The sequence below is a fragment of the Zootoca vivipara genome, chromosome 13 (genome assembly GCF_965207765.1).
Source record: "Zootoca vivipara chromosome 13, rZooViv2.hap1.1, whole genome shotgun sequence".
NCBI lineage: Eukaryota > Metazoa > Chordata > Lepidosauria > Squamata > Lacertidae > Zootoca > Zootoca vivipara.
Genome location: NC_142596.1, coordinates 21,529,771 through 21,552,267, shown reverse-complemented (window position 1 = coordinate 21,552,267; position 22,497 = coordinate 21,529,771). Strand labels below are relative to the sequence as shown.

At 42.8% G+C, this 22,497-nt stretch overlaps 1 protein-coding gene across 1 annotated transcript; it reads left to right on the top strand.

Annotated features, from left to right (window-relative positions):
* The first annotated feature begins 1,559 nt into the window (after positions 1-1,559).
* ARRDC4 (arrestin domain containing 4) lies at positions 1,560-21,342 on the top strand. Its single transcript, XM_035131479.3, has 8 exons — positions 1,560-2,004; positions 7,259-7,328; positions 9,829-9,976; positions 15,342-15,444; positions 16,247-16,503; positions 19,094-19,256; positions 20,031-20,185; positions 20,290-21,342. The coding sequence occupies exons 1-8, from the start codon at positions 1,677-1,679 to the stop codon at positions 20,344-20,346; spliced, it is 1,281 nt and encodes a 426-aa protein (XP_034987370.1). The 5' UTR covers positions 1,560-1,676; the 3' UTR covers positions 20,347-21,342.
* Positions 21,343-22,497: the final 1,155 nt, after the last annotated feature.

Sequence of the window (22,497 nt, the reverse complement as noted above, 5' to 3'; positions counted from 1 at the left end):
GTTTTAGAATGATGGGCAGCCCCTAGAAAGTGCTTGAACGCCACAGTGCTATCGCCACTTCCAATTCTCATCAACTGCTTCACAGAGGCAATCCTGAACCAGATAGATAAATGGTCTGACTTAGCATAAGGCAATTTCTTGTGTCCCAAATGGCCGTTCACCACGGAAGGAGCTGTTGTGCATAACAACAGCCTGCTGGATCAGGCCAGTGGCCCATCTAGTCCAGCATCGGAGAAGAGGCATGGAGATGTGATTAGCCATAACTCGTACTACTATATCTCACCAGAGTTATACCTAGGCTACCTTTTGCTCTTGACAAGGAACTGTATCAGAACTCTCCTCCTACCCTTAAACCCTTGGCAAGCAGCTCCCCCAAGGAACCCAGAGGAGCCAGTGCCCAGAGCAGCAGAGGAACAGCCCAGGGAGTATTGGGGGGGGGGCAGACAAGCTCCTAATCACACCAAGCAGCAGTTTTTGTACCCCCCCCCCGGGCATGGGCATAGCCAGGATTTTTGTTGGGGGGCAGGTCTTTTGTTAGAGGAGGCAGGCCTTTTCATGGGGGGGGCAGAACTTCAGTTTGCTATGTATTTTTATTGATTTTTATTACTATGCCCATGCCCCTGGGCCTGCGCCAACCCTTAAGTACACCCCTGTGTTTCACTTTAACAGCTACAGCTGCCTCAGCATTCCTGCTAGCTTCCTCAGTGAAGAAGGGTGAAGAAGGGTGCCCCACCCTCAGTCAAGTCCAGCAGAACAATGGCCTCTCCCATTTAAGAGGAGCAGAAGCAGCTGGGATAGGAGGAATTCACAAGTAATAATAATAGCCAAAATAAATTTATGTGACTCTGTTGCTCAACTAAATCTTTTCACTTTTATGTATTGCTATATTTTGTGCATTGTGACTTGCTGTTATTTTTAATGATTATAGTTTAGTAATGATTACATTGTAAATTGTTGAGAATAAATTCCTGTTGAGAGTTTATTTTATTGTGTACTATCATATGCTAATGGATTATTGAACATTATTTGATATAATTTGTTCATTTTAAAGTCTTTTTTGTTGTTGTTATGACTTGCTTCCATTGGATGGGATTGTTAGATGATTGATTTCTGCGGCATATTCCCGTGTTTCTCATGCTTGCTAACCCCCTTGCGTACAGCAACGCAGAAAGGCGGTAATGTATACAAACTAAATGTGAAAACGAAATGAAAACCCTGCGCTCCCCGCGCCCACCCAGGTGCTTCTGGGAATCCCGCTGTATACACCGGAACCCTGAGAGGAAATCCTAGGGAGTTTCCACCAGAGAAAGAATTACGTCACTCTCAGGCCCCTCCTCTTTTCCCTGCCAGCCGGCCTGTGTTTACCCACGCAACCCGTGCACATGGCTCCTTCCCTTCTCTGATTGGCCGAGGATTCCGGGTCTGCCGCGGCGTGTCCAATGGAGGCGCTGTCCACGCGCCGAGGCCCGCCCGGCGGTTGGCCGCGGCGCTCCGATCACGCCGCTTGACGCCAGGGGCTGTCACGGGCGCAGCCAATCAGGTGAGAGGGCCTCTGGAGGGTGGCTGAGGCGAAACTCCCCGCTCCTTCCTCGTCTGCCTTCCCCCTCAGAGGGCCGAGGTGCCGGCGCCGTTCGTCGTCGTCGCCGAGGGCCGGGCAGAGGGGCCTGAGGCGCGTCATGGCGGCCGAGGAGTCGTCGTCGTCTGTGGTGAAGGCGCAGTTGACCTTGTCTCTGTCGGAAGCGGTGGCGGGCGGCTACAGCTGCGGCGAGACCGTGTCCGGGCGGGTGGTGGTGGAGGCGGCGGCGCCGCTGCCCCTCCGCGCCCTCCGCCTCGAGGCCACCGGGCGCGCCAGGGCCGCTTGGAGCGAAGGAGCCGCCGCTGTGGCCGCCGCCGCCGCTTCTCCCGCAGCGGCAGCAGGAGGGGGCCCGGGGGCCCGGCTGGAGGCGGAGGTGCCCTACTTGGACGTCCGGCAGCACCTGCTCGGGCAGGACCCGCGCCCGGCAGGTGAGAAGGAGGCAGAAAGCGGCCCATGGCGTGGGGAGGGAAGGCTTGGCTTGGTCGGGGTCTTGGGCTGCGAGGGTTCGCCTTGGAGGGGGCCAGAAGGGAGAGAACAACATATCAGGGGTGCCAACCTGAATAATACCGTATGTTGTGGTGGGCAGGTAAGCCCCGCCCCACATAATGGATCAGAGCAGCACTTGAATGGTAATGCCCATCAACCTGGGGGGCAGCCCCCTCAAATAGATTATTGGGGGGTGACGTCAGCCCCTAGGGGGTTGCCTCCTATGGAACAGATCTAGTCTGATTTTGTGCAGAATATTAATAATGTTGGCATTGTTAATAGCGTGTTCACTGCAAGTTGGTGTTTGTTTGTTTTTGTTTTAAGGCAATTGTGCCCTGCTTAATTTCTCGCATTCCTAAGCGGTTTGAGTGAAGTTTACATAAGGGAGCCAGTGTGGTTTGAGGGGAGGTTCAGGTTCAAATCCCATCTTGGTCATGAAGATCAGTGGGTGAACTTGGGCAAGTTGCTCTTGCAGTCTAACTAACCTACCTCACAGGGTTGGGAGGAAAAGATGGGGTGCGTGTGCCACCTTAAGCTGTTTGGAGGAAAGGTGGGGTATAAATGTATGTAAATGAAACCAGGGGTCACACAGTGTAGGAGGGGCTGGGATGAGGTTGGGGGCTGCAAGTGGTAGCTTTTTTAAAAAAAACAACAACCATGAGTATTGGGTGAAACATTATTCATTAATTTCACTGAGTGCACTTATGTAAAACTTAAATATTTTTCCCAACTCTCTTGGTGCCAAGATCAGCAGAGGGTTCCTCTGCCCTCAGAAACTTGGAGAGGGAACATTATCTGTGGCAGCCCCTAAGTTGAAGGAAATCCCTCGCCAAGGAAGCATGCCATGCACCTTCATTATACAGCTGTTGTGCTCACACCCTCCTTGTGGGTTTCGTAGAAGCATCTGATTGGCCATTGCAGAAAACAGGAAGCTGGACTAGATTGACCTTTGATCAGATGCAAGAGGGCTCTTGTGTTATTATTCCATTCTTACTGGCAAAGGTGTTTGCCAATCCTAAATAGAGATGACAGGGATTTAATTTGGAATGTACTGCATGCAAAGCAGATGCAGTATTGCTGAGGTATAGCTCTTCTCCTTTATAGGAGCACAGGAAGCTGCACTATGCCAAGTCAAACCATTAGGCCAGGAAGGATGATTGTGTGATAGTTTATAAGGTTATAAACTTGAGAGTGGTTTATCAATTTTTTAAAAAATTGAAAAATACAAGCAAAAATATCATAACCAATTTTAAACAACAATTACCAGCTCATGCACACACAAACCAGCATAAATACAGCAGCGTAAAATCAATCTTATAGTGACATGAAGCAGAAATATCCAGTAAAACCATGCCACTCAAATTCTCAGAATGACTTACAACCAGAACCAAAACATTTTTTTTTAAAAAAAAAGATAAAGCAGATCAACAGTAAAGCATACATACATGAGCAGCAAAATCTTAAAAGTGCAAAGTTAAAAAGAAATCTAGAGCTGAAACAGATGTAAAAGGCCTGGCAAAATAAACTGAATGAGTAAAGACCAGTGGCTGAGGTTTGTGTAGTTGGGGATGAATTATAGGGGCACCCTGTATTAAGGCTGAAGTTGGGAGGAGGGTGTGGCGGTAAGAGGGAAGGTGACTTAGGTGCAGATTATGGGGTAGGCCGAGAGAGTTGTATGTTTATTTTCTTCGACCCACCTCGGACACTTAAGAAAAAATGTTGTGGTCATTGGTGTTCTGCTTCTAGATAAAAAACAGTTCAGTACAGTATCTCAGCATATTCCTTTCTCATTTCAAAGCAATATGAAAAATAGGCCTGTGCAGCTTGTGATCCATCCAGGTGCACATGTTGTTGTTGTTTACCTGTAGTCGTTTAGTCGTGTCCGACTCTTCGTGACCCTATGGACCAGAGCACTTCCACTGCCTCCCGCAGTTTGGTCAGACTCATGTTGGTGGCTTCGAGAACACTGTCCAAGCATCTCGTCCTCTGTTGTCCCCTTCTCCTTGTGCCCTCCGTCTTCCCCAACACCAGGGTCTTTTCCAGGGAGTCTTCTCTTCTCATGAGGTGGCCATGAGGAGCCTTAGCTTCACGATCTGTCCTTCCAGTGAGCACTCAGGGCTGATTTCCTTCAGAATGGATAGGTTTGATCTTCTTGCAGTCCATGGGACTCTCAAGAGTCTCCTCCAGCACCATAATGCACCTTTTTTACCCCCTGCCCCCCCCCCCGGTGTTGTATAGCCAGCAAAAACAAATGGAGAGGAGGTTTATTAAGTCTTGGTGGGTTGCCATACTTGGCTGGTAGGCAACATTCACAATCATGCTGATGATGTAAGAAAGAGTCAGAATTAAATCAAGAAGAAAAATTATCCATAGATTAAAAATCTATCTATTTAATATCATTCACTGGTAGTGGAAACTACCAAAAATGACAGTAACTTGCCCCATTATATTAATAGCACTTTTAATTATGCAAAGTGCTTTAAAGTTTTTGCTGTGTGTGGTGATAACTGCTAATACAATCTGAGAGGGGGATTCCTGAAACCAGGCTGCTTGACCTTGAAATGAACTGCTTGAACTCAGTGGGAGGAAGGGCAGTCACTAAGTGGTAGAGCATTTGCTTTACATGTAGAAGATCCCAGGTTCACTCTCCAGGTAGAGCTGGGAAAGAACCCAAAACCCTAGAGAGCTGCTGCCAGTCAATGTAGACAATACTAAGCTAGATAGACCATTGGTTTGACTTGGTATGAGGCAGCTGCCCATATTCCTAACCTTGATTACTTTTCATTTCTTTTGAAAACCACCCAGATTCATTTGCGACCCATTGACTGAATAAGGAGTCAGACAAAGTTGGTTTGGCTGAAGTAAAGACCACTTTATTAAGCTTAAATGCAACAAACCAGATTATTATCTGCAGAGAGAAACTTTTGTAGGTGCAGGAGTAAACTGAACCTCGGGTGCAGGAATAAACTGAACCTGCAGATAATAGGACAAACCACCCTGCCTGGGCAAATGGGTGATCAGATCCCAGCCTAGCAAAGTGACGCAGGGTCCTGTGCATCTCATGGCTGGTGTTGCTTCAGCAGCAAGGTCTGGGCTGGCACATGACAGGCTCCATTTGCCCTCTGCGCCCCCACCGTTGTGCACTCCCTAGGCACCACGAGAACACACTCCGCCACTGTGAATGACCAACACCCCAAGATCATGTATTTCAGCCTCATTTCCAGGTTAACCTTCCAGGTCCTATTAATGCCCCTGGGGTTCCCCTGACAGTACCACACCAACCTTGGCAGAATATCAAACCAGGCAAGCCTAACCTCAGGCCAATGCTGCCTGGTGGACAGGAGGCCTAAGTCCTTGCCACCCAAGTGAATTAGCAAGACTTGGGGAGAGTCCCAGATCAGTCCACAATTGAATAAACTTGGCAGCAGCTGATCTCACTGCATGCTATGGTAGCCTAGTGGCTGGACAAGTTTCTTTTCCCCCCTCTGACAGTGGATATGCAGGGAAGTCTTTGGGTGGGGGGCTCCTCCCCTTCCAGCAGGCAGCTTTGAGCTATGGAATGGAAACCCTACATGAATTGAGATTTTATTGTACTGGTTCCTCTGAACATGATATGAGATTGAGACTGAATGGATTGGTTAGATTCTTCACACAATGAAGCTGAGATAGAGCTGAGACTTGAACCTCAGTTTTACAAACCCAGTTCTCTGTTTACTGGCCTGTGCTGGACTTTTGGGGGCACTCCACAGCACTGCTTCCAGGCAAATCCATCTCTGTTTAAGTACAATACAGTAGTGTTGATTCTACTACCGGTAGCTGTAATCAAAGGGCAGGAATATTTGTGCCTGAATGTGTAGATTTGATCAACTTGCTTTTAGCACAAGGCTAGTTTCGTTGTTCACCATTGATTCAGAGGAAGGTTCAGACGAATCTTCCAGTTGTTTCTTGAAGCAATTTGTAATCAATTTCCTCTGTGTGGAACAGTTAATTACATGTCTTGTTGGTTTTTGGTGCAGTCATTAAGATTCTTCAAGAGACAGGTATGCTGCTCTACTGTGCACAACCTACCTTGGGCTTACACTGATTGCTTTAGTCCAAAAAGACGAGAAAGGACCTTTCTTGTTTAGGTACTTGCTGGCTGTGATGGCACTGCTGTTGGGGAGGCAACCGAAGAAGTGCATCATGCTAAAATTGCTTTTGTGAAATCTACTGGGTTTCTTTCACAATTAAAAGACTGGCCTTCCCCACCAGTGAGGAAGTAGGAATCTGACAAGAATCTGAGACCAAACTGAAGCAAACTTAACACTTTTCTGTAACCCTGGCTCTTCCATAGGCTGTTACACAACATGTGCAAGTTTCTGCTGTAGCAACAGGCCTAGCCAGTGAACATGGTTTCAGATCCTGTCTTGTAATACTGAGTTAGATAGACTAATGGTCTGACTCAGTAAAGGCAGCTTCCTTTGTTCCTAAAGAATGAAATGCATAGGATTGTAATGTAGGAGTATTGCACCCAGACATTATCACTAACCATGATGTTGTTGTATTGGTGCAATACAATAGGGTACACAGTGTGGTGTGGTAGGAATTCATTCACACTGTTCAGCTTTGTGCAGTCAGTGGTGTGAGTATGACAACACTTAATATTGAACATGATTCTTAAGTTTAAATGCCACATTGTAATGGCTCTTACTTACTCTTTGTAAATATGTGTACCTCATAAACCCTAATTTTTTATTTTTTATACAGCAGTAAACACCACCTTCTCTGTCCTTTCTTCTTACTTTTATTACAAAGTTGTTTGGCTGTTCACTCATTAACAAAAGCATCATTCCCATATATTTCTGAGGTTGGAGATAGGCAGTAGTTTCAAATGTGCTTCGCAAGAGAGAGCACTGCTTGTAGCATGCACCCACATATCACATTTGCTTCTGGTAATCAAGTGTTTGTATTGCTTGTATAGGGGAGACAGTGGGATGCAAGAAAGTGAATCCTAACCCAAGCCCCTTTGTGTCCTTTAGCAAGTTCCGCAGTAGCTCTTCGTCATAGATAAAGCACAATAGGAGTCCTCTTCAAAGTGGCATCTAAGTAATAGATTGTCTTAATTCTGCAGTTTGTGTGTTGAAAATCATTATGATCTATATTTTTTTTCAAAAAGTGGGAGGAAAAAGCCAACCACATGTTTTCTTTTCCCTGTAGGTGATGAGGGCTTAATCCTGTTAGAAGCTGGAAAACATGAATTCCCTTTCAGCTTTCAACTCCCCCAGCAGTAAGTGATGTAGCATAACTTGACATATTGGTTTTTATTGTTTTCTTGAAAACTATCTAGGGACACTTCAGAAATAACATATATATATGTGTGTGTTATTTCTGAAGTGTCCCTAGATAGTTTTCAAGAAAACATATATTTTATACTTTGTGATCCAAATTTTGTCCGTATATTGATTTTGTTTGGTTTGTAACTTATTTAGAGTTTAAAGAAAGTACCTTATTCATCAGTAGTTGGGAACTGTAGAGCATTGGGAGTGAGAATTTAGGCTTTGGTACTCTCCTGCCCTTTTTCCTATTAAATGAATCAAGCAGGATGACCTGATGCAAGCAGTTGGGATGGGGCAGAAGTAAAATGCAACATAAGATACAAATGTGCCCCTTGCAGTACTGTTTTATCTTGTGCTCACAAGTTGAAACAAATTGTGATGGAGGAGGGTATGAGAAGGCAGCAGGTCAATGTAAGCAGCTTAATTTTTGCAGTTGGTAAAGCTGAAGCAGTTGAATAGCATCAATATAGAGTTTTGTGAAACTGTAAATACTTGTATGGGAATTGGGTAGACTTTGGCCCTCCAGATGCTGTTGGATTCCAGTCTCAGTCACCCCTAATCTTTGGCCATGCTGGCTGGGGCTGATAGGAGTCCAACAACATCTGGAGGGCTCAGGTCTCCATCCCTGGGCTAGGGCATAAAGAGAAATGTGTTCTCTTTATAAGGAGAGGGGACAGAAAAATGTGGATAGTACGGTGGTGGGTAACATAGGGAGGGAGAGGGTTATTTCTGTAGATATTTTTCTCCCTGGTAGCAGAAGCTTCTTTATCCCATGCCTTCATCAGGCAACACCTGTGCCTTTCATCGCAATCATGAAGGCTAAAAAGTATGGTTGAACAGTTGACCAGTCAAAAAACAGTTGATCTACAGACCAATCAAATAATGTTCAAGTGTGTTTTAAAGAGTTAACTTCTCAGAAGAAAGGTAACAACTCTACAGAGTAAACCTAACCCCTAGATCTGCTGGCTGGGAGAATTAAGATGTGTCAAAGATCCCTCTCTGGCATCCTGAGAAGTGCATGTCTGCCTCAGATGCTGGTGGGAAAACTCCACAAGTCTAAATTATCACTGGTATTGTGTTATCAGGTGGGGCCCTGAAACAGGACATTCTGGGGTGGGGCAGAGGCTGGAGCAACCACCCTTTTAATTCTCCAAGAGAATTGTACTCACCCACTTAATTCTTCCCCTCCTTAGTTTAGAAGGAATGTTTCATGAAATGGGCAAAATAGAATGGTGGGTGTGTGTGTGTGTAGACAGACAGACAGACATCTACTACACTGACTGGCACAAGCATGGAAGGCTTTGGAGTTGGGTGACCATCCCTTCGCTTCCCACCCACCACCCCACTTAGAATTGATCTGCCCACACTGGGAGACTATACAGTGGTACCTCGACTTACGAACGACTCGACAACCTAATTTTTCGACTTACGAATGGGAGTAATGGCTGCGCGCTTACGAATGTCTTGACATCCGGAAAAAACCCGCGGCGGTTTTAGATAGGGATTTTTCGACTTATGAATTTTTAGGGTTTTTCGACTTACGAAGGTGCCTTCGGAACGGATTAAATTCGTAAGTCGAGGCACCACTGTACTTACAGAGCAGTTTCTCTGCTTTTTCCTCTAGCACATGGATGCATCTAGCACATAGGAAATGGGGATGGGATGCAACAGCTGGACTAAACAAGATTTATTTTGTTGGCTTTTGTCCTGTACACCAGACTTGACATACAAAGTTACCCAGAATAATGCAATTAAAATAATGATGTTTCCACCAATGGCTGTTTGTGTTACTGCTTAAAGAAACTTTCAGTTACAGCACATTGTCAGAGGAAGTTTTCTTCAATTCTTGTCTCTACCCCCTGACTACTCCACAGCTAGGAGGCAAACAGTCCTCTCCTGTGTTTGCCGACAAATGAACCTATAGGGAAATGATACAAGTAAACTGCCACCCAAACAATAGTAATATTGTATTCATTGATTTTTAACCACTTGTTGGTCAAATAGGTGGTAAATATACTGGCATGCCAACCCTGTTACAAAGTATTTTGATTATGCCTAATATGTGCAGGAAGCTCAAATGCTGCTTGGCATAGTTTTGCTCATTCACAGGCCCATATAATGCATACAGTCAATCTTAAAACTGTTTCTTTCCCACTGCCTCATTAATGATCTCCTAATTATGTGATTGTAAAATCCTTTGTGCACCTTTCCTTTCCCATACCAAAGAGATGTGTGCCACCCGTATCTGTTATCATGACCTTCCAAGTCTAAAGCTTCCTCCTTTTCCAGTTTTATCCAGTCCCTGATCCATACTAAACATGCTGTCTCATAGTACAATTTAAGGTCTGGGAGAGCAAAGCCTCCTCTTTCTTTTGTATCTGTAAGTATCTTATGTTTAATCCTGAAAGGTGCAAACTTGTAAATGGGTATTTTCTTTTGTTTTGTGTCCAGATCTTTAGCAACCTCTTTCACGGGCAAGTATGGCAACATCCAGTACTGTGTGAAAGCAACCCTGGAAAGGCCAATGGTCCCTGATCAAACTGTGAAGAGAGAGTTCCAGGTTATCAGCCACATAGATGTCAATTCACCCATTCTACTGGTAAGAGCAGATCTAGCTGTGCTATACGTGTGTTCATTAACCCTCAGCTATAACCAGGTCTGTGATATTTTGGTCTGTAACTTTGCTGACTTTTCAAATGCATGTAAGCTCCCTTCTAAGCTTCCTCTATAAATAGATAGCCTTTAGGCTGCATGGATTGCCAACAGTTTTTTGTTTCTGTTTAATACCATTGATTACATCCCTGATGGCACAGCTGTTTCTGCCAAAAGTTGGGGCAGGATTGACATGCATTAATGAGGCTTAATAACAATAACAGAAAGCCTAAAGTACTTTATATCAGAGTAGCTACATTTACATGGCTGCAACGACTGACACTCTCTCAGTAATACTAGGCTATAAGTGGGACCAGAATAAAAATATTGTAGTGTGGAGTACAGTACGGCTGTTCTGGATTCCAACCGCTCTGTTCCATCCCACCACCCCACCACCCTGGTTTTCTGTTTCCTCAACAGCCAGCCAGTCACTCATATGTATTTGTTAGAACCGTTGGTCATCACAAAAATAATGTGTAGAAGTATATTTTGGCACAGGTGGTCCCCAGCTGGTCAACATTTCACTGTGCACACTCACTCCTCATTGGGCTGTTTTGGCTTTTTCCCATACCCTCCTGGGGTTGTTTTTTCCCCCTAAAGTTGTTTTGTACTTCTGCGAATTTTCCAGCTGCTTGTGGGGTGGTAGTGCTGTTGTGGCTATGCAAACAATAGAATTTGCAGCCTGAATATCAGAGATAGAGGGAATGATAGAACAGGCATTATAGTGAACTATTTATTATTTCTAGCTTGTGATTTAAGCTCTGGTTTTCATCCTATACATCCTTCCATTTTGCATTTCTTTTTTCAGCATTACGTGTATAGATGCAGCTGCCTCAGATCTTCTGTTATTAATATTATGGATTTACTCACATTTAAAGCATTGGACTTCTCATGATCAGTGGAATTATTACAGAAAATAAGATCAGTCTAAAGTAACAGAATGGAAGTGGGCTGAATTCCCATTCCATCTAAACATAAAATGAGATCTTCCCTTCTTCTTATGGGACCTTGTTGTTGTTGTTGTTGTTGTTGTTGTTGTTGTTTAGTCGTTTAGTCGTGTCCGACTCTTCGTGACCCCATGGACCATAGCACGCCAGGCACTCCTGTCTTGCACTGCCTCCCGCAGTTTGGTCAAACTCATGTTCGTAGCTTCGAGAACACTGTCCAGCCATCTTGTCCTCTGTCGTCCCCTTCTCCTAGTGCCCTCAATCTTTCCCAACATCAGGGTCTTTTCCAAGGATTCTTCTCTTCTCATGAGGTGGCCAAAGTATTGGAGCCTCAGCTTCACGATCTGTCCTTCCAGGGAGCACTCAGGGCTGATTTCCTTAAGAATGGATAGGTTTGATCTTCTAGCAGTCCATGGGACTCTCAAGAGTCTCCTCCAGCACCATAATTCAAAAGCATCAATTCTTATGGGACCTAAGATCTAATAACTGCTTGCTTTAATCTGATTCTGTGATTTCTGCTGCTCAGGAAATGCTGGAACCATTTTATCTTTCCATCATAATGCTAATGTAGCAAGTATTCTGTGCTCTTGGTATTCAGCATTGTTTTTCCTCTGCAGCTTTTACTTCTTGTTAGATTGATAGTTAGGACCGGATGTATTATTTGCCCATTGTGTAAAGGAGAGGTGGAGAACCTGTGAACCTCGAGGCATTGTTGGATTCCAACTACCATCACCCTCAGCCAGCATGGACCAATAACCAGGAATGATGGGAGTTACAATTGGAGGGTCACATGTTCCCCACCCCTTATAATAAAGTATAACATTCTTGCTGAATACAAATCAGGTTCAATGTTTAGAAACTATGCAAGGTTTAAAGGTGAATAGCCTTGTCGCCTCTTCTCTGTATTTGTTGATACGCCATATATGCCACTGTACCATCAGTGTAGATATACCTGCCTGCCTCGCTCTCTTCTCTTTTCCCCCTGCACCCTTTATTTGAACAAGGCTTTGCTAATGCTTACATGAGAACCTGCTCAGCCAGAATATGTGAAGCATTCAAGCGATACTTAAGTGCCTTACTCACCAAATAACCATTTCATTTTGCATAGCTTCCAAACTCCATACAAAAGCAGTTTTCAGTCTGTTTTCCCTTATAACAACTTCAGCTTCTGCAGCAGAGAGTTCACCTTGCACCCTTACCTATGATTCGGTATGAGAGCAAGGAACATGTATATAACAGCACCTGAAAATTTGAAAAACAGTCCGCACAGAGGATCCACTGATTCTCAGTCCAATAGCCTTCAATTGGCACAAAATAAATAACGTCTACAGGGCTCTTTGCAATACAAAGCAGAAAGCTTCTGAAGAAAAGGTATTGACTTGATGGTTGACGAGCATTTGATCAGCACTGAACTAAGAGATCCACTCTCTGTGCACGCACATCCACACATACACATACACACACCCAGAGAGAGAAGGAGAGAGAGTTTTTAAAGGGTTGCAGTCACGCTTGGAAATTACTCTGAATCATTCTGGAAGAAATTTCCTAGTTGTCAGTAGTGACCAGGTAATATATAAATGAAAAGCCCGCAATTGTTCATGGCATTTAGTATCGCTTAAATGATATATGGATCCAATTTTGAATTTTGTTCCTCACACTTCAGTGGATGGCTGAACCAAAATCCAGTGGGTTATTTTTATGTATAAAGTAGGTTAAGTATAACCTTGCTTCCAGAAGTGTGTTTTCAACATCCTCAAGGCTTGGTTGTTCCAGTGAGTTTGGCTAGGAGTCTGATGTTCCTAATCAATGTGTCATACCACAAACTACTCCTGTAATGCTTTTCTCTTTCAAAATTAGCTTGCCTTCCAGCAGGGAGCTGCTATTTGAGAAACACAGGCCCAAAAACCTCCTTGGACATGTGGGACTGTCATATTTTTTGGAACCTGACCCCCTCTGTATAATATTGACTGAAAAGTCTACATATCACCCCCCCCCCTAATGACTTAATGGAGTATAAGCCAGTTCTGTACCCTTTAACTTTATTCAGTGTAATAACTTATTTTAGTGAAATGAGTTTTTACAACTTATGAAATGTGAGACCAGCAGGAAAGACAGACTTGGGTTAGCATTAAGGAAGATCTGATAGCAGAAGCCATGCAAAGGAATAGATTGCTAAGGGAATCTTTTGTGGAAGGTCACTCACAAGTTTGAGTGGTGGCGGAAGGGCTTGGACTAAAATACCCATGAGGTTCTTTCTGAATCTGTGACATTTGCTTGGCTTTGTGCTTCTTAATATTCACTCCTGTTACACAATAATTATGCACTCATTTTGTCTGTAAAATATGTACTGCTGTTCTGGTACAGTAGTTCGAAATGGCCCAGAGAAAGGTAGATGAAAGCCAGTGGAGCTGTAGCTCAACCTCCTGCTGTTGCTGTTAAGTCTATAGCAAATACAGTTCACTGTAGCAAATGCAGTTCACTGTATTGTGTCTCTGGTCATCCTCTCTCTTGTGTAGGATGCCTTCAGTTTGCTTGAACTTTCATATTAGTTTTCTTAAGTTAGCCTAGTGGGGCTTAGCACAGGCGATGTTAATACCGGGTATTACCTCAAGTAACTCTCCTAACCTTGTTGGCTGCATATTTTCATTACTTCAATGTTAATGTTAGTTGCACTTGTTTTCTGATGTGTAGTTAATTCAGCCCTGTAACATAACTTGCCAAATACTGTAACTGCTTTGCCCAATTGAATAGGATGTGCAGTTTGTTTGGTTTTGTTTCTCAAGTCTAAACTAACATTTGAACTTCCATGCATTATTATGAAATGGCAATATAAACCAGTTGAGACTGCTCACTAAAACAATATCCTCTTTGGCAAAAGCACCAGTGTGCCTCCTCTTCTTGGCAACAGCCTTTGGGCATTGAGAAAAGAGTTTTGCGGGCAGGCTTTTTTTTCCAGAGCAGCTTCCAATTAAGTGTACCTTAGGAAATCAGCACATACACAAACCCACTTATGGTAACACAAAACACAAAATCCACTCGCATATAAGGATGCTAGATTATTTGAAATTAATGCATTCATCTCTGTTCTGTGTGTTTACCATAGCTATGATTGCTTCCCATGTTTATTCCTGCTTGATAAGTCTGGTAACATCGAAACAATAAAAAGTCAAATGATTGGTTAACTTTCAAGTGGGGTCATTTTTCTGTCTATAAAGTATTAATTGACTGCTGTCTCTTTTGACCACCCCATTCTAATAGTTGTAAGAATGTGAACAAAAATGAACTTGCATTTTGCAGCATAGCATAAGGTATAGTTCATTAAATTGTGTAAACTGGACTGGTTGTGTGCCATATGATTCTTAGAAGGCTTGAGTTCTAAATCAATTCCTGAGGGATTCAGTAACCTTCCGTTTCAAAAATAGCCACTGTCTACAGAGACGCCTTTATGCATTTTCTCATTTGGGTCCATTTAGATGGAGGAAAGCATGTCATCCCATTAAAATAATATAATATGCTGTTGAGGATTGGCAGAAGCTTTATCCCTTCCCACCATAGAGAATGGAGGGAGATGCATTTTCTGCCCGTGGAATTGCTGCCTCTGCTTCACACCTCTGTCTGTGCCTGCTGAGTGAAGAAATCTTACATATGCCTGGTCTCAGTGGATCACTCTCACATTGTGTTGCCCCAAACAAATAAATATTTAGGATCAATTATAACAAGAGAGTAGTGTTATACAGTAACCTGGTACTTTGCACATGTGGCCACTAATGTCATTTAAATAATAGTAATTGATATGAACATCTGGATAGTAAATTTGAATTGCTAACCTGGGATGCTTAGTTACTGCAGCAGAGAGCAATGAGACTGCAGTGATTGCCAAAAGTGTGTATATGCAGAGATGCCATGTGGAATAAAAATGGGAAGGGGACATGTCTTCTCCAAAAAGAATTACACTCACTTTGGAGCTGTCTGAGAGAATGCAAATCTTGTTTGCCTCATATGGAGCATTAACCTGTTAAAATGGATTGTGGTGTGCCACTTGGGTACAGCTACCTGCTTTGCCTCCCTGTCATGTAATGGCGGCTGCCAAAGCAAATGCCATTGTGGGTCTCGCCTTAACTTACCTCACTTATCTCAAGGTGCACTTTTCTGCACAGTCCTTTGTGGGTTGAATATATTGTATGGGTTTAATTATATTGAGCTGTATGTAGCTTGCTCAGAGACCACATGAGTAAAGGACAAGCTATAAATGCCTGTAAATAAACAAACTCTTAATTGGTGAGTCAAGCACAGGTGAATTGCTGGTATCTGTGGGTTTGAAACCACTATTCTTTTAATGATTATGATGATTATTATTATTTACAGAGCCCTGTAAGACGAAGCCAGGAGAAGATGATTGGATGCTGGTTTTTCACTTCTGGTCCAGTTTCTCTCAGTGCCAAAATAGAGAGGAAAGGCTATTGTAATGGCAAGTGTCTCTTCTTCAATAAGACTGAAATTGGATATTAGGTTGATAAATACCAAGTCCCACCCCTCTCTCAAGATCCTATTATCCCAAATTCCTATTGAGGGTGGAATTTGCTTGGGAGGGTTGACAAGTGGGATGGAAGGGCTCAAGCATTTCCACATCAACTGGTTTTCTTCAAAAAATCTCTCCACTCTGCAGCTATCACCCTGTTCTGCTGTTTTCAGAGCCAGAGTTAGGAAAAAGTGATTTAGATGGTCTGGGATGAGGGCACTCACAGAGTAGAATTGGTGGGCAGAGAAACAGCTAAGGACCTCCCCTCCCCAATCCTCTTGTTCTCCTCTGCAGGTGTTCTTCTGCTTCTATATTAGTGTTGGAATGCCATGTTTTTCCCATAACATCAATGCCCTATCTAAAAAGCCTTAGGTTTTGTCACTTTAAGAGGGAAAAGGTTAAGCAGAAAGCCAAATAAATGATTATTAAAATCATTGCAGATGCGTATACAAATGTAGGACTTTTCATGGTGCTTGTTGCATAGCTGCCAAGTTTTCCCTTTTCTCGCGAGGAAGCCTATTCAGCATAAGGGAAAATCCCTTAAAAAAAGGGATAACTTGGCAGCTATGGCTTGTTGCCACAATAAACATAGGAAGTATCCACTGAACTGTTTTTTCCTAAACATAAACTCTAACTGTACAAAACAGAAGGAAGAAAAATAATTTGCATCATGTAATGAATGATGTTCTTTGTCACTCGGGTACATCATAATGTTTGGTAATTAATTCATTCTTTGTGTTTTTTTTTTTAGGTGAAGCAATACCAATTTATGCAGAAATTGAGAATTGTTCCTCTCGCTTAATTGTTCCAAAAGCTGCTATTTTCCAAACACAGACTTATCTGGCTAGTGGGAAAACAAAAACTTTTCGACAGATGGTCGCCAATGTGCGAGGAAACCATGTTGCTTCTGGGAGCACAGATACCTGGAATGGGAAAACTTTGAAAATTCCACCTGTCACCCCTTCTATCCTTGACTGCTGTATTATCAGAGTTGAATATTCCTTAGCTGTAAGTGTGGCTTTTCACCATTTAATAATAATAATAATAATAATAATAATAATAATAATAATAATTTATTTATACCCCGCCCTCCCCAGTCAAAACCAGGCTCAGGGCGGCTAACACCAAGAAAATTACAATAAGACATAAAAGAAAAGAAAACAATTAATTAAAATTCAGATTAAATACAATGTTGAAATTCAATTTTAAAATGGGAATCTACCAGTGGAACCTCATTTAAATATCTGTAGAATAAAACCTTAGGGGAGGGAGGGTAACACCGGGGTCAGACTGAGTCAACCAAAGGCCAAGCGGAACAGCTCTGTCTTGCAGGCCCTACGAAGAGATGACAACTCCCGCTGGGCCCTAGTCTCCTGAGAGAGAGCATTTCACCAAGTCGGGGCTAGTACTGAGAAGGCCCTGGTCCTGGTCGAGGCCAGTCTAAAAACCTTGTGACTCGGGATCTCCAGTGTGTTATTATTTGTGGACCTTAATGTCTTCTGCGGGGCATACCGGGAGAGGCGGTCCTAAGCCGCATAAGGCTTTTAAGGTTTGAAGACTGTGTTTATGTAACTAATCAAACTTAAATTCAGGCATACTTATATTTTACTAAATCTTCCTAAGCATTGCTTGCTCCTTCAGAGAGTTTGAATTGTTCTGTATGTCCAAAAGTAGTAGGCTAACATTTAGCTGCTGGAATTTTAAGGGGTTAGGAGTTCAAAACTGAAGTAGTTGAGATGGTGTTAAAATGGCTGGAAGGTAATGTTGAAAGTATGAAACAAAGCCAAATTCCTGAAACAGGAATGTATATGAACGACAGCACAGTATATAGATGTATATGAATGACAGCACAGTTATATGTGCTTTACCCCCAAATAGGGATAAAGGAAGAATCCTGTGAGCATAGTTTCCAAAGTGAACACATCTGATCTCATCCACCCAAACCAATGTGCAGATCAGATCAGGAGTCTGTTTCAGAAGCTGCACAGGACTGGATTTGTAGATACAGTGGTACCTCTACTTATGAATAACTCTACTTACGAATGTTTCTACTTACGAACGGAGCTCCGTCCGCCATCTTGGATGCGGTTTAGATAGCATTTTTTTCTACTTACGAATTTTTTCTCCCAATGCATTCCTATGGGATTCGACTTACAATTTTTTCTACTTACGAATGTGCATTCGGAACGCATTAAATTCGTAAGTAGAGGTGCACTGTATATTGTAGCTCTCCATAGGTATGAGGTGGCCTGGGGGGCTGCCTCCCTCTTTTCTAGATATTTTATTATTGTCATCATGATTTGTTAAATTTGCACACATGTATAGACACATGTATAGATCTCAGGGTGGTTCACAATGAAATTACTACTGTACAGGCAACAGCTGTTTTGCATGGTATTGCGTTCCTGACCCCGTGTGTATCAGCAGAGCACCTGTAAGCCTGTTCCACCCCCACTCTTATTCTGGCAACTTTCAGGTTGGGGAGATGCATGCATGCACAGTAGGGCGTGCTTTGAACGTGTGCAAAACAGTGATTGCCTGTATGAAAAACACAAAATACATAATGAAAATAAGAACAAAAACAACCCCAACCCCCAACAATACATTTAAAAGGGCATCAGTTGTAAATCAGCCAAAGGCCTGGTTTAAGAGGAACGTTTTCATCTGGCACCTAAAGGTGTATAATGAAGGTGCCAGGTGAACCTCCCTGGGGAGAGCTTTCTGCAAATGGGGAGCCACTGCAGAAAAGGCCTGTTCTTGTGTTGCCACCCTCCAGACCTCTTGTGGAAGAAGCACCCAAAGAAGGGCCTCACATGATCACAGGGTCCAGGTAGGTCCCTATGGAGAGTGGTGGTCCTTGAGGTGTTGCTGTCCTGAGTCATTTAAGGCTTTGTAGGTCAAAACCAGCACTTTGAATTGGATCCAGAAACTAACTGGCAGCCAGTGCAGTCAGGCCAGGATTAGTGTAATATGCAATATGCTCAAACTGTCTTGCCCCTGTGAGCAACTTGGCCACTGAATTCTGCACTAGCTGAAGTTTCCAAACCATCTTCAGAGGCAGCCCTATGTATCATAGCAGTGCAAAAATCTTACCTAGACACTACCAGAGCATAGACAATATAGTTAGGCTATTCCAGATAGGGGCACAGCTGAGCCACCAGCCACCTGAGCCTCAAGTGTCAGCAAAGGATGCAGAAGTACCTCCAAGCTGCAAAGCCACTCCTTCAGAGGGTGTGTAACCCCTTCAAGAAGCCCTGTGCAGTGCCTAGCTGCTAGTCTAGGTGCTTGGAAGAAGCTTTTTAAAACAACAAGTGAAAACTAAGTGGGACTAGGATAGGGCAGATTGTAGTTTCATCCTTTGCAGGATTGGTGCAACCCTAATCCAAAATTGTTGGGTTTATGGCATAGCTGCCAAGTTTTCCCTTTTCTCGCGAGGAAGCCTATTCAGCGTAAGGGAAAATCCCTTTAAAAAAGGGATAACTTGGCAGCTATGGTTTATGGAAAAATTCTGATCTTGCCTTTGGATACGTTTGTAGTGCTGCCATAGGTTTGGCTCCTCTCTGACAGATTCTGTGAAATTGTGTCTCTCTCATCACAGGTATACATTCATATTCCTGGTGCTAAAAAGTTGATGCTTGAACTGCCTCTAGTGATTGGCACAATTCCATGTACTGCATTTTCCAGCAGAAACTCCAGCCTTGCCAGCCAGTTCAGTATGGATATGAGCTGGTTGGCACTGTCAATGCCAGAACATCCAGAAGGTACAATTTTGGGTTATGAGATTAGTGTCTATATTATTTTGGCTGCATTGTGTGTGTTTTTTCTTGCAGTAGCAGGAGCTGCTATATACATTGCAAAAATAAATTGTGACGCTCACATGAAGTTAACTAGAGCCAATGTAAAAAGTCATAGATAGTTCCAGAGGCAGGGCAGGGGGACATGCAAGTGCTTATTTATTCTTTTAACCCACTTAGAAACATGCTTTGCCCTTCTTGGGGGGCCCTCCTTTTTTTCCTCCTGGTGCCTCCACTGTAGTAAATTGACTCTTGGGCTTGAACTGGGGAGGTTTTTGTCAGCTTAAACCAGAGATGGTAAAACATGTGGCCCTCCAGATGATGCTGGACTCCCAACTCCCATCAGCCCCAGCCAGCAAGGCCAATTATCAGGGATGATGGGAGTTTCAGTCCAGTAGCAACTGGAAGGACATAGGTTCCCCATTCCTGCCTAGGCCCAGCTGATGTTTTGTCACGTGACTATGAGAAGAAAATGCCATGCTGGGAAAGGAAGAAATACAAGTACATTAAGTAATAATAAATCATGAAATCCCTTGTCACAAGTATATCAGTGAAACAGAAAGTAATACCTGTATTCAGATTCCAGTGCTTCTTAAGTGATTCATCATTTACACTAAAATCTCATTTTTGTTGTTGGTCATCAGCCATCATAGAGTAGGGCTTAGGAAAAGATTCATCTGCAGAAGGGAACCATGGAAGTAGTAGCTAATGTATGTTTAAAAAAATATTTTCTTTTGCTAGCACCGCCCAATTATGCCGATATAGTGTCAGAGGAAGAGTTCTCAAGACACGTTACTGCTTATCCACAACTAATTGACTGCAATGAAGAACTATGCTGCCCTATGTTGGCCTACATTCAGGAGTTCCGGTTTCAGCCCCCACCTCTCTATTCAGAGGTAAATCAAGATCCCTGAGTGCAACTTCTGTCTAAATCTACCAAAAAAAGGTTTATATTAACTTTAGAATCCCAAGCAGTAAAGTGTATTTATTTTCTCTGCAGATTGACCCACATCCTACTGAGGTAGAAGATAGCCAGCCAGTTTCAATAATGGCTTAAGGATGATTGAGAAAGCTGCGTCTTGATCAGATGGAATATCTTGGTTTTGTTTTCTACAGGCGAAAAGTTTTTTTAAGCAATTTATTGCTTAAAGGTATCAAGGCAACTGAAATATTAAGATGGACTACACCTTACCTCTTTGAGGGAGGAGACGCAAGAGATGGAAGAAAGTCTTGTAGTTTAGCTGTCAAAGAAGAAACCATGAGGTCAGATTACCAGGAAAGTGGCCCCTATCTTACCTAGAGCGACTGAAAAATATCTAAGAAGAGAGAAATTTTAGAAACTGGTGCATATAGTGCAAAAATCATGCTGAGGATATTTTCAAGAGCAGCCAAACCACATAACAAAAAGGCTGCACTGAGGAGATACAGTTGTTTCATCTGCATGACTAAATTATCCTGAGAAGGGACATAAAAATAAGAGTAAGCTTCTAAAAAGCACTCATTTAGTTTACAAGGGCTTCTGCTTGACAATTTCAGTACCCAAGCAAGCAAATCTGAGATCCTGACTGTACTCAGCATAAAAAAAAGAATGTATTAATTTAAAGAAAGAAAGAAAGAAAGAAAGGTCAGATGGACACCTATCAAGTAGTGGTCTTAAAATGCATATTGCTTTATAGAGATATTAATATATAGCAAGAGTTATGAAGGTGCCAGCTCTTTTTAACTATGAATGGCAGACATTTGTTTCAATGGTGAAGCTGGAGTTTTGTTGCTGCACTTCAAGATTTTGTTTTGTTTTTGTTTTGTTAAGGGAAATACAGTTAAGTTTTCTACAACTCTCCAGAACTGCCCCCCCCCCCCGCATCTTTACCAATGGGACAAAACCTGGCAAGGGCAGCCAAATACTACACCAGTCCTTAACTTCAGCAACTTGAGCCACTGCCACTGGAGCAATTATAGGCAGGATGCTTTAGCACTCTGTGGGAGTGTTTATAAAGAATGAAGAAAGTAGCTATGATTTCCAATAATGAATTACTGTGTTTAAAAGCTCTTTTTTTAAAAAAAATCTACCTCTGTTTTGGATATGAGAGCCGAGACCAAAAAGTGTAATTCTGCAGTTGGATCTGCCCCTGTTAAATTTCCAGTTTGATAGTAATTTCTCTATGAATTTTGGGGGTAGGGGGAGAGGTTCTTGGAGAATCATTATTTAGTAGGGCAGTTCTCCTTAAAAACAACATGAGAACCTTATCAGTGCACGTGTTTATGTACAGCAATCTGGCTCACTTATCAGGGAATTGTTCTTTGCTTTCTTCAGAGTTGGGCTGTGTCTCTATTATGGTGCAATATAACTTGAGTTGTTCCTCAGGTCATTTAGAATAGTGAATATTGCTGCTAAGCATAAAGTCTCATATTAGGGGTGCCTCATAGATTGAAGGAAATCCTGTATAGTATGTACATTATCTTTTTAAGCAGATATACTGCAGCTGGCAAGAAACCTAAATTGTCCATCAAATTGTGGATTTATTATGTTTGCAATGAGTAAAAAGGAAGTAGTTCTAATTATGCGATAGTGCATGCTCCTGCATGATGCTGCCCCGCCTTCTCCCTTCAGATCACATTTTCTATCAAGCCTTTGGTATAGCCCCCTTCGGCCTATGTCCAACAGTGCATATACATTTCCCTGTTTGCCGCTACCTTCACTTCTCTTCTTCTCTTCCTGTCACCTTTATCAAATTATGGATTGCAAGCTGCTTGGGCAGGGACTTGACCTCTTGTACACTGCAAAGCACTGTACCTTAATGACCCTGTATGAACTACAAATAACTTTGAAGCAGTCACCATCTTAAGGAAAGAAACAGTGCCTGTAAGATGACTTCTGCATCTTTAAAAAATAGTTTTAACAGGTATAAGAAAATTAAGCTGCTGTCTGATTTAATTGGGGTCACCACTTCTAAACAATTTACAGTAACAGAATAATAAGCATTGAAGCTTTAAAACACACACACACACACACGTTAAGGGCCCTGAAATCTGCATTACTGACTTCCTCTAATATTTGTGTTTTCTTGCTGAGTGGATATTTCTACTAGTGATTAGGTCTGTTAGCAGTTTGTGGGGAGGCCAGAAGTACATTTTTGTTTAGAATTGTATTCATGCAGGCTGATAGAATTCATTTTGATGGAGGCTTGTCAGGCATAACTATTGGGGA